Consider the following 12,051-nt stretch of genomic DNA (forward strand, 5'->3'; position numbering starts at 1 on the left):
TACAACTTGATAGATATAACTAAAACTTGTGGGGATGACTCCAATGACCAGAATACAGCAAATGAACACTATAACTTGTTCAAAAACAAGAGAAGGAATAGAAAGGGAGGTGCAGTCACACTATATGTTAAGAATATACATCCCTGCACAGAAATACAGGAGGATGAGCTTGGTAGCCCCACCAAGAGTATCTGGATTGGGGTAAGGAATAAAAATAACATGATGGTTTGAATCTACTACTGACTACCCAATCAAGTAGAAGGTGAGGACCAAACTTTTGAAAAGCAAATTGCCAAGTTTTGAGGAGGCATGATGTAAAAATAAGGGGGACTTCAATTACCTCAATATCTGTTGGGAGACAAATTCTGCCAAACATGGCCCCTCCAAAGAATTCCTGACTGGTGTTGGAGATAACTTTTTCCTACAGAAAGTGGAGGAAGCAACTAGAGGATCAGCTGTCCTTTACTTGATTCTAACCAATAGAGATGGCTTAGTAGATGAAGAAGCAGCTATAGGAACCCTTGGGGGAAAGTGACCATGTTATACTTGAGTTCTTAGTTTTAAAGGAAGCAAAAGCTGAGAGCAGCTATACGCATACCCTGGAGCCAATTTTAATAACCTCAGAACAATGGTAAGTAAGGTTCCATGGCAAGCAACCCTAATGAGAAAAGGAGTCCAAGATGGGTGGGAGTTTCTAAAAAAGGAAACTCTAAAAGCACAATTGCAAACAATTCCAACAAAGAAAAAAGGTGGAAGACAGCAGAAGAAGCCAATGTGGCTTCACAGAAAGCTTAAAGATGACCTGTACACAAAAAAGGACACATATAGGAAGTGGAAGAAAGGCCAGGCCACAAAAGAAGCGTACAGACAGGCAGGGATGGCGTCAGGAAGGCTAAAGCTGAGAATGGGGGATGCTAGAAGCAACAAAAAAGCTTTCTTCAGTGCATCCATAGTAAAAGACAGAGAAAGGAAATGGCGGTGCAGCTACTCAGTGAGGATGGCACAATAGATGACAAAAAAAGGCAGAAGTACTGCATTTTTTCTTTGGCTCAATCTTCTCCCAAAAGAAGGTCTATGACTCTCCTGGCAAATGTGAAATACAAATTGAAGGGGCAGGATTGTTTGAGATTGATAGACAAATGTTCGAGGAATATCTAATCACTTTGAAAGTGTCAAATCTCCACGGCCCAAGGAACTGCATCCTAGAGCATTGAAAGAACTGACTGAAAGAACTCTCAGAAACACTGTGTATTATCTTTGTGAAATCATGGAGGATGGGTATAGTGCTGGATGATTGGAGGAGGGCTAATGCTGTCATTATCTTCAAAAAGAGCAAAAAGGAGGAACCTGGAAACTACGCAACAGTCAGTCTGACATCAATCCCTGGGAAAATTCTGGAGCAGATTATAAAGCGGTCAATCTGTAAGCACCTTGAAAAAAATGCAGTGATTACTAGAAGCCAACATGGATTTGTCAAGAACAAATTCTGCCAGACTAATCTTATCTCATTTTTTCATCTGGTAACCTCTCTGGTAGACTGTAGGAATGTTCAGAGCTTGGAAAAGTTACTTTTTTGAACTACAACTCCCATCAGCCCAATCCAGTGGCCATGCTGGCTGGGGCTGATGGGAGTTGAAGTTCAAAAAAGTAACTTTTCCAAGCTCTGGGAATGTTATGGACATAATCTTGACTTCAGCAAAGCTTTGCTCAAAGTGCCCCATGATATTCTGACTAGCAAGCTACTCAATGTGGGCTGGATGGAACAACTATCAGGTGGATCTACAGAATCGTAATCAAAGAGTGCTTATCAATGGTCCTTTTCAATCTGGGGGAAGGTAATGAGCGGAGTACTGCAGGGTTCAGGCCTGGGCCCAGTGCTCTTCAACATTTTTATGAATTTCTTGTATGAGGGGTGCAGGGAATGCTGATCATCATCATAATTTTTTTTTCACTAGATAAAAGCAGCCATCTTCAGCAACACATGCATACAGAGAGATGGCTAGAGTAACTATCTGGGTTTCCCTAGGCTAGGCTTTGTAGCAGTACTGGTAAGAGTGGGCAGCAGGTAAGATAACCGCTGGAGGAAGGTGATTTTATAATCTATTAAGAGATAGGTTTGTTATATATTATAGATTTATAGCTGAACTATGACAAATCGGAAGTCAATATTTTTATATTTTTTTCTCTTCTTTTCTTTTGTTTATTGTATTAGTTATTGATTTGTGTTTTTTTTCTTTTTGTATTGTTTTGGTTTTGAAAATTTGAATAAAAATTAATTGAAAAAAAAAAGTAAGTGGGCAGCAGGGAGGACTGCAGTGAAATGGGACATCCAAGTGTGAGTGACAGCGCTCCCACTTTGCATTTATTTTGTGCCTTGCAAATTATTTGTTATAGTTTCATATCTCAGGCAAGCAACAACCCTCTTGCCAAACAAAGCCCAACCAAACACCTATTCATAAATTATTTATGAGTCTAGCTATATAGTACTTCTGTTCAACACCTTTTCAATCATTCAGTATTCTCCCCCACTCCAGTGGATAAGGTAGTTGTGTACAGTACAAAAGAAAAGACACTGATGTATTAGATGATGACTCCCTTGGTGTTACATTCTCATGATCCCTGTCACCCAGAGGGGGAAAAGAATACTGCTTGTGTGTGTGTGTTTATTGTTGTTTGTTCTTCAAGCTTTTATATTTTTTGGCCCTCAGGTCAGAGCTGGAATTTTGTTTGGGAAATGAAGTATACGTTCCTATTTCTGCTTGCATCAGCAACTCAGTCCAGAGCACTCCATTAAGAATCGCATTATCAGAGGTCACCAAAGAGACCATTCCTGACAGTATGTATTACAATGGAACTTATCTGTGAAACAGCCAGGATTTTTATTCACATGACTCACCACCTAAAAGTGCATTCAGGGCTATCCCACTCTTAAATTTCTGCCAGCTCACTTACCTGCCATACACCTTCTTAAACTTTTTAGTTTTCTCCTTCTTGTATATTGAAAGAGCTAGTTAAGACAATTCCATAAAGGATCTTAACTTCCCATCTGAGAATCTGAAAGACTGAAAGAAGCAGGCCAGCTCCAGTATCATGCTGTTTCCCCGTTCCTTCCTTATACCATGAGGCTTGGTCTGGAAGTTTGGGTGTTTAGTAATAACCCTTCAGATCCTAAGAACTGTTTCTATGAATGACTGTCACTTATACAGCAAATACCGCGGGTGATCTCCAACTAAGTCATACTCAATGTAGAGGCATTGAAATCAATGGACTTAGCTTACTTAAGCCTCTTGATTTCAGTGGGTCTACTCTTAGCATGTCTAACATTGGATATCACCCAAAGAGTTCCAACTATAAGGAGATATAAATGAGTGCCAACCTATAGCTAATCTCCTATTTTTTAATGAGCTACTTAATTTAATTTGAGAGCAAAATTAAGACATCAAGACGTTTTTATTGGAAAAAGGTTCAAAGTCATCATTTTACTTTGTCAGCCTGTTACACCCACACGCACACCCACTGGGATGCAACATAGGAACGCTTATGAAAATAGCAGCACATATATTCTTTGAGCTAATATGCACTTTTAAAGGGAAGAAAGAAGAAGGGAGTTATCAAAGGATGCTTTACATTGCAAAGGCGAGGGGCAGGGAAAGGAGATGAAGATGAACAAAGGGCAGTTATTTAAAGAGAGGATGAATGCTAAAAACTAGATTATTCATAATGAAATAGACAATAGCGTCCCTGTAAAGGGGCGTATTTTGCCTTCACCCCAATTAGGGAAGACACGGGAAGGTTCTCGAAGTTAAGGCGTGCCGCCACGTGAGATCGCTCATCCAATCTGGAGGGGTGTGGAGCAGTGGATATAAAGCTGCTCCTTCCCTCACGCGCTTGCCTTTTTACCTTGCGGCACTTACTGCTGGTTCGCGCTTGCAGGGGCTCTTTCAGCGTTCCGTTGGTGATAGTTTCCTTGCTAAAATACCTCGTTTACCCTTCTCTGCTCTTTCCTCCCTTTCCCGTTGCTCTTTATCATTCACTGTTGTTGTTTTGAGCCCCGACGATCAGCTGGGCTGCGGGCCTCCGCCCACACGCCCGCCGGCTTCTCCCCGGCTCGCCGGCCGTTTTCCCTTGTATTGCCTGCGCTTTACAGCATTTGTTGCTCGTGAAAAGCCCAGCTTGTTTTTTACTTACGGTGTTTGTGGGTGGTGACGTTCCTGGTTGTTATATTCCCTTGGTTATATATATAAAATTTGATTCCGTTTGTTCTGGCCCCCCCTTTTCTTCCGGTTTGTCTTTAAATTGTTAAAGTTGCTTGTGTTTGGGTGCTTTGTTAGTTAGTTTCAGTGATCTTTGGTTCTTAGATAAATATATATTTTGATTGTTTATATATATATTTTTATTTATTTGCTATTGTATTATATTTGAAGGCAGTTTTGGTATATTAATACCCTTTAATTCATAGCTTCCACCACCCTTTTTGTTTCCCTTCCCTTACTTTTCCTTTAATCCCCCCCTTTTTCATTTTCTGGGCATTTAAAGTGGTGTGTTGATCCTCTGGATTTCTTGTGCAGTTACTTAATTATATTTATAGCATAATATTGCATAAATTCATAATTATAGCTTAGGTAATTTATTCTTAAGGTATATTGTTAGTTAAAACTCATTTAAAAGTTGTTGTTTGTTCATTTTATTGAGTTTAATAAATACCCTTTATCAAACACCCCCTCCCACTTCCCTTTCCCTTAAATCCTCCACCCCCCCTTAATTCCAGCTTATAATACTTACCTGAAAATAAAAATAAATAAATAATAATTAATACGTGTAATAATAATAATAGGTTAAGTTAATTGGTGGATTGTAGTTATATTGCACTGTACGTGCACTGTTTAAAAAAAAAGAGTTGGTAAATTCATAATTAGGTCACACTTGCATTTGGTATGTTGTATAATTGTTGTTATTTGGTCTTTACAAATATGCCACCCAAGAAAGCTCAGCAGAAAAAAGGGGTGCGTGTTGTGAAGCAGACTACAAAGCACCCGCCAATTCAGCAGGACATGTCTTATGATGATGATGAGGATTTGGGGACCATCCGTGCGTTGGTAGCTAGAGTTGAGGCGCTGGAAAAGGAACGCAGGCAGCCGCTGGACGCTGATGCGGGTACAAGTACCGCTCCAGCAGGTAAGAAATCTGCACGGTTGGCTTCTAAAGTGCCTAAAAATCGTATTCTTGCTGATTTGGTTTCCAGGATTGGTGTTCTTGAAGCTGCAGTACCCATTGAAGAGCCCTTAGCAGCTGGATCGCCAGCTGCTTTGCCTGCGGTCCCAGATACCATCTCTTCTCCTGCGGTTCCAGTCATACCTGCTGCTGGGCCTCTTCAAGCACCACTGCCGTTTTCGCCACCGGCGGCCACAGCTCTGCCTGCGGGAGCTTCGGGGTTTGTCGCACCCCCAGTGGTTGCCTCTCCGGCTGCTTATGCAGGTGAGCAAATTGCACAGTCACAAGCTCTTCACACACAGGTTCAGGATTCTATTGCTCCTCCTGGTGACACTCCAATGGCGGGTTCTCAGTTCCCTAGCAATACTACTCACCCGTTAGTGTTTATGGGTGGTATGTTGGTTCCGCAGCAACCCCAGTTACCTTAGCCGACGGCGGCCGTGACTCCTTGGCAGCCGCCTGTGGCTTCTTCCGCACAATCTCCTGCATATTTGCCTCTCCCTCAGGGAGTTTATCCACATGGCGATATTTCCCTTCCACTGGGCGACCATTTACTGTTAGCTACTAAAGAAAAAATTTGGCGTGGGGAATATATTGACCTGTTCACTCTTTTGTTTTGTGAAAATGAGATAAAGCCCAAGGAAGGTCAGGAACTTAAGGAGCGTGAGGTGGCCATGAAAAGGAAGGTCAATCGATTGTGGCCTAATTGGTTGAGCGCCTATACTATCTATATGGGCGTTATGACTCAAGCTTACCCATCGAGGGCTTTGTCCATGATTAAATATCAGGACATTTTTCATCGGGCCTTCCGTGAGTTCTGGGACCGCTTGGTTGCATTACGATGGAAATTTTAGACAGAGAGCGGCGTTGGACCCCACCCTTCGTTGGGATATCGAGCACACGGGCCTGTGGCTCCGCTCTATGACTCCCGCCAGGCCCACTTTAGGAGACAGAGCTGATAGTGGACATATATTAGCACGTGCACAAACTTCCGCCTTCGGCTCAGGCCAAGGCAGGCAGTGGGTTCAATCCCAGCATGTCTGCTGGACATTTAATAGTACAGGCCGTTGCCTCAGACGGCCATGTAAGTTCAGACACGTCTGTGTTCATGTGGTGGCAACCACCCCAGCTCATCATGCCAGCGAGTGCGTACAGCTCGACAGGGTACAGGGGAACAGCAACAGCCCAAATGAGGGCCTGGCAACAGCGGCGGTACGTCGCAAGGCCAGTAGCCCGATTAAGTTAATTCCATTGGAAGGGTGGTTGTGGTTTTACCCCAATAGGCAAGCTGCTAGTTTTTTGCTTCATGGTTTCAAGGAAGGCTTCCGTATTCCATTTGAGGGTCCTAGGATAGCTACTTCCTCATCAAATCAGCCCTCTCTCAGCAACATGGCTTCGGTGGTGTTAGCAAAAATTAATAAGGAAATAATTGCTGACCGGATATCTGGCCCTTTCTCTGTTCCACCCTTAAAAAATTTGAGGATATCTCCTATAGGTATTATTCCCAAGAAGCAGCCTGGGGAATATCGTTTAATCCATAATTTGTCATTCCCAAAAGGCGCCTCTGTTAATGATGGGATTTCTCAGTCATACACATCAGTTAGATATACGTCTTTTGATGAGGCAGTGAGAGTAGTTCGCAAAGCCGGTAGGGGCGCTTTAATGGCTAAGTGCGACATAAAATCCGCTTTTCGCCTCCTACCTGTTCACCCTGAGGATGTGGATTGGCTTGGTTTTAAATTTTGGGGTCAGTTTTATGTAGATAGGGCTATGCCAATGGGTTGTTCCGTGTCGTGTGCTGCTTTTGAAGCATTCAGCACATTTCTTGAATGGGCATTGAGGAGGAAAGCCTCTTCATCCTTCTCTGCTCATTATCTGGACGATTTTTTGTTTATTGGGCCAGCTGGGTCTTCACATTGCCTCCATCTGATGCAATCCTTTGCAGCTTTAACTAAAGAACTGGGGGTTCCTTTAGCTCCAGAAAAGTCTGAGGGTCCTACTACTTCTCTAATTTTTTAGGGATCCTTTTGGATCCTGTGGCTCAGTCGTCCAGTTTGCCACAAGAAACTGTGGCAATGGCTTTGCGTGGTGCTAAGATTGAAAAAGATTACATTGGCTCAGTTGCAGGAAATTGTGGGTCATTTAGTATTTGCATCAAAAGTTATTTCACCTGGTCGTGCATTCCTCAGGCGTCTTTGTGACGCCATGAAGGGTGTTCGATCTCGCCTCCAGAATTACTTCTGGGATGAGAGCTGATTTAAAAATGTGGCTTGAGTTTTTGATGGAATTTAACGGCCTCTCTTTCTGGCAGGAGGAATTATTATTGGAAGCTGAATTAGAGGTGCATTCCGATGCTGCAGGAGGCCTTGGCTTTGGTGTAATTTTTAGATCCCAGTGGTGCGCTGTAAGATGGCCTGCCAAGTGGCAGGCATCCCGGATCACTTCTGATTTGACATTTTTGGAATTTTTTCCAATAGTAGTAGCGGTTTATATCTGGCCATTTGTATTTCAAAATCATACAGTGCGTTTCTGGTGTGACAATTTGTCCACAGTTAGCGTTATCAATGCTCAGACTTCCAAGTCGCCGCGTGTTATGCGCTTGGTGCGAGCCTTTGTCTTGCAATGCTTGCGTTTCAATATTTTATTCATAGCCAAGCATGTTCCAGGTTTACAGAATTGCGTTGCTGATGCTCTTTCCCGCTTACAGATGGCGCGCTTTCGGGAGCTTGCACCTGGAGCGGAACTGGATCCAGTCCCAGTCCCACCGTTCCTGTGGAACCTTGGCAATTAGAAGTGGGGGCCGCTATTGCAGCCGCCCTTGCTCCCAGTACTCAAAAAGCGTATGAGCGTTCTGTTGCGAAGGTCCAGCGTTTTCGCACCATTTCTGAATTGCCTATGGCGTGGCCTATTCCTGTTTCGCACTTATTGCAGTTTATGATATATTTAAAAGGGCACAACAATTCTGTTTCTACTATCGCTGGGCAACTTTCAGCGCTGGCCTTTATCTCTAAGGCGCGGGGACTGCCGGATCATTCTGTAGATTTTAGGGTCAGAAAGGTCCTTGAGGGTTGGTCGCGTTCCGCTCCCAGGCCCACTGACCGGAGGAGGCCAATCACACCCGATGTCCTTCTCCAGATCCTGGCAATGTTTCATTGTTTATGCTCATCTCAGTATGAGTCGCACCTTTTTGCTGCAGTAACTCTGACGATGTTCTATGGTGCTTTTCGCCCTAGTGAAGTATTGGTCCCCTCTAAGCGCGATGTTGCCTACAGGGCCTTATGCTTTTGCGTTTGCACGCTAGGTGCTGATATTGTGAGGGTTTCCCTACGAGTCTCTAAGACGGATCAAAAGGGCCATGGCAGTATTGTGCCTTTGCGCACTTGCCAGGTCCCTGAATTATGCCCTGTGTCTGCAATGTGGAAATTCTTGTCTATTCGGCCAGCATGCCAGCGTTATCTGTTCATACATGCGGATGGTACAGCCCTGACTCAATTTCAATTTTGGGCCGTTGTTCGGCGGGCCTTGTTGGCCAGTGGTCACGATACTGGAGTCTATGGGCTACATTCATTGCGGATTGGTGCGGCCACGGCCGCGGCCCTTGGGGGCTTAAGCGTTAGCGATATCCAGGCGATTGGCAGGTGGCGTTCCCATGCATTTAAGTCTTATGTCAGGTTTTAACTATAATGCACTGTGTTTTTGTTTCCATTAGGTTTGTTGAGCCTTTCAGTCCCCGTGAGGATCGTACTGTGTGGCCACTCTATCTTGTTTTGGGCGCACCGGGGTGCCTCTTCGTCGATACCTGGAACACAGCTGCAGCTTTCGGCCGTAGCTACGGTTCGATGGGAAGCCTGGAGGGGCATGTTATGGGATGCGCTGTTGCCATCAGTTTGCCGGATTATGTCTTCGGCAGATCGGCCTCATGTATTGTTGATTCATTTGGGGGAAAATGACTTGGTGCAGCGTCCAGGGATGGACCTGTTTATCAAGGTCACTCGAGATCTCACGTGGCTTATTAGTTCATTTCCCAACCTCCTACTGGTTTGGTCGGATATGTTAGTTAGGAGGGTGTGGAGGGGTGCTTTTCATCCTAATAGGATCGACAGATCCAGGAAATGGGTGAATAGGAATGTCAGGGCTCTGGTCTTATCTCTTGGAGGGGCATATATTCCTCATGATAGGATTAGGTTCCATGTCCCACAATTGTTTCGGGATGATGGCGTCCATCTTTCCGAACAGGGTGTGATTTGTTTTTAGAGGATTTGATGCTGGGATTAAGGGGTTTGTTAAATTCTTTGGGTTGAGTGGACCAAGCTTTAGCTGATCCACTCTTGTGGCATAGAATTCGGGCAGGTGAGGTGTTCGGGGGATAAATTGAGGTGTTTAAGGCATTCTCGAAAAGGGGCACTGCTTAGGGAACCATCAGAGCTTCATGTCTGGGGGGGATCTGGGTAGTGTCCTTGTGGAACCGGCTTGCGCATCATGGTGAATGCTTGTACGGCGGGGCCATGGTGTGGAGGTTGGAACCACATAACTGGCTCTAAGAGCAAGGAGGGAGGAATGCACCCATGTTCTTGACTCTGGAGTTACAGACTGAGGAGAGTTGTTGCCTTTAGAAGGTGAGGGTATAATCCCTCATAGTTAGGCATAGCCTCACCTGCCCGAAGTATTTTAATCTGATAATTGGCTGTATTGCATTTGATCTAGTATGTTATATTTAATAAATATAACATTATTCCAGTCTTGTGTCACGAGTCTTCCTTGGTGTGGGGGCAATAGCGTTCCTGTAAAGGGGCGTATTTTGCCTTCACCCCAATTAGGGAAGACGCGGGAAGGTTCTCGAAGTTAAGGCGTGCCGCCATGTGAGATCGCTCATCCAATCTGGAGGGGTGTGGAGCAGTGGATATAAAGCTGCTCCTTCCCTCACGCGCTCGCCTTTTTGCCTTGCGGCACCCACCCTCCCTCCCTTGTCAGTATGAGCTTTGCTGGTCGCCAAAATGGGGCTGAGTAGGAATTTTTTGGGGGGGATCCTGATTTCAGAATCCCTTTGGTTTTGCCTACTCCATACTGCTTGGGTTCAATTTGATTGGCTTATCGGGTTGGGTGCGGTGTGTCTGCTTTGGCTGGCATAGAATTCGGGCAGGTGAGGTATTCGGGGGATAAATTGAGGTGTTTAAGGCATTCTCGAAAAGGGGCACTGCTTAGGGAACCATCAGAGCTTCATGTCTGGGGGGGATCTGGGTAGTGTCCTTGTGGAACCGGCTTGCGCATCATGGTGAACGCTTGTACGGCGGGGCCATGGTGTGGAGGTTGGAACCACATAACTGGCTCTAAGAGCAAGGAGGGAGGAATGCACCCATGTCCTTGACTCTGGAGTTACAGACTGAGGAGAGTTGTTGCCTTTAGAAGGTGAGGGTATAATCCCTCATAGTTAGGCATAGCCTCACCTGCCCGAAGTATTTTAATCTGATAATTGGCTGTATTGCATTTGATCTAGTATGTTATATTTAATAAATATAACATTATTCCAGTCTTGTGTCATGAGTCTTCCTTGGTGTGGGGGTAATAGGAGGTTTAGTCGGGGCTGGCAACTTTTGATGCTTAGTCAGAAGACTACTTTAATTTCCTTTCCCCCCACCCACTCCCGAGCCAGAGGATAAACAAAGAAAAGGGAAGGATCTGGGCATTAGAGGCTCACAGCATCTTCCTCCTCCAATCCTTCTAAAGTAGGCCTAGAAAAGAAAAAGAAACACCTCAGTGAGTCCCAGCAATGAAAATCAGTTCTAAGTCAGAGCATGTGAAAAAAGGGAAGATAATGTATGTTAAGCATTTTGAAAACTCTAAAGCACAAAAAATGAATTATTGCTATTTTATCCACCCATTTGCAGTACTCAGCATCAACTAGGGATGTGCTAGAATTCTTCCCAGTTTGGATTTGGTACCTAATTTTCTATTAATTTGCTTATTCTCAATTGTTGTGGGTTGGATTTTTATGTAGCAATTTTCTGCAGCTATTTTTGAAAATGGATTTTTTAAAAACAGTTTTGCCCCTGAAATATCAAGAATGATATTATCAACATTTCCTTTCATGTATTATTTATTATTATTATTATTATTTATTTAATTTGTATCCTGCCCTTCCTCCCAGCAGGAGCCCAGGGCGGCAAACAAGGCACTAAAAACACTTTAAAACAGCCTTGTCCAACCTTTGGGCCACAGATGTTGCTGGACTGCAACTCCCATCAGCCCCAGCCAGCATGGTCAATGGTCAGGAATTATGGGAACTGTAGTCCAGCAACATCTGTGGCCCAAAGGTTGAACAAGGCTGCTTTAAAACATCATAAAAACAAATCTTAAAATACATTTCAAAATATTTATATTTAGTGATATTTCCCTTCAAAATATTGATTTTAATATCAAATATTTTTGTGCAGGAAAAATACGGATCAGTAAAAGCTATGGATAGCAGACAAAGAATGAACTCAAATCAGTACCTGCCTATTAGGTTTACAGAAAGCTTCTGAACCAGCACTGGCCAACAGATCCCATCCCTACCCTTGACAGGTCGTAGCCAGGCCTGCTGCCCTCCTGTTCATGCCCAAGTATGTACAATCCCTCTCCCTTCCACACACAGTCATGGCAACCGTGCTATGCATAGGCCACCTGTGATATACATCTTGCTGTGATAACACTGGCATTGTGCAAGTCTATGATGACTGACCTGCCTCTCTTGTGTCTTCTCAGCTAGTCGTTTCACAAGATACTGTGTCTCCAAATCACAATTCAAAGATTCCAGCTACAGAGCAATCCAAACAGTAGTGAACTCTGTACATTCCTATTTAG

At 44.1% G+C, this 12,051-nt stretch overlaps 1 protein-coding gene across 1 annotated transcript; it reads left to right on the forward strand.

Moving 5' to 3' along the window:
• Positions 1-3,922: 3,922 nt before the first annotated feature.
• LOC133390004 (uncharacterized) lies at positions 3,923-10,697 on the forward strand. Its single transcript, XM_061637848.1, has 2 exons — positions 3,923-5,475; positions 8,921-10,697. Exons 1-2 carry the CDS (start codon positions 4,935-4,937, stop codon positions 9,463-9,465), a joined length of 1,086 nt encoding a protein of 361 aa, XP_061493832.1. The 5' UTR covers positions 3,923-4,934; the 3' UTR covers positions 9,466-10,697.
• The last annotated feature ends 1,354 nt before the right edge of the window (positions 10,698-12,051 follow it).

The sequence above is a fragment of the Rhineura floridana genome, chromosome 8, assembly GCF_030035675.1.
Source record: "Rhineura floridana isolate rRhiFlo1 chromosome 8, rRhiFlo1.hap2, whole genome shotgun sequence".
NCBI lineage: Eukaryota > Metazoa > Chordata > Lepidosauria > Squamata > Rhineuridae > Rhineura > Rhineura floridana.

Excerpts from the sequence above, each read along its gene's own strand:
- LOC133390004 (XM_061637848.1), top strand. The coding sequence starts at position 4,935 with ATGTTGTATAATTGTTGTTATTTGGTCTTTACAAATATGCCACCCAAG. Across the intron at positions 5,476-8,920 it reads CTCTCCGGCTGCTTATGCAG|GTTTGTTGAGCCTTTCAGTC; the intron begins GTGAGCAAATTG and ends TGTTTCCATTAG.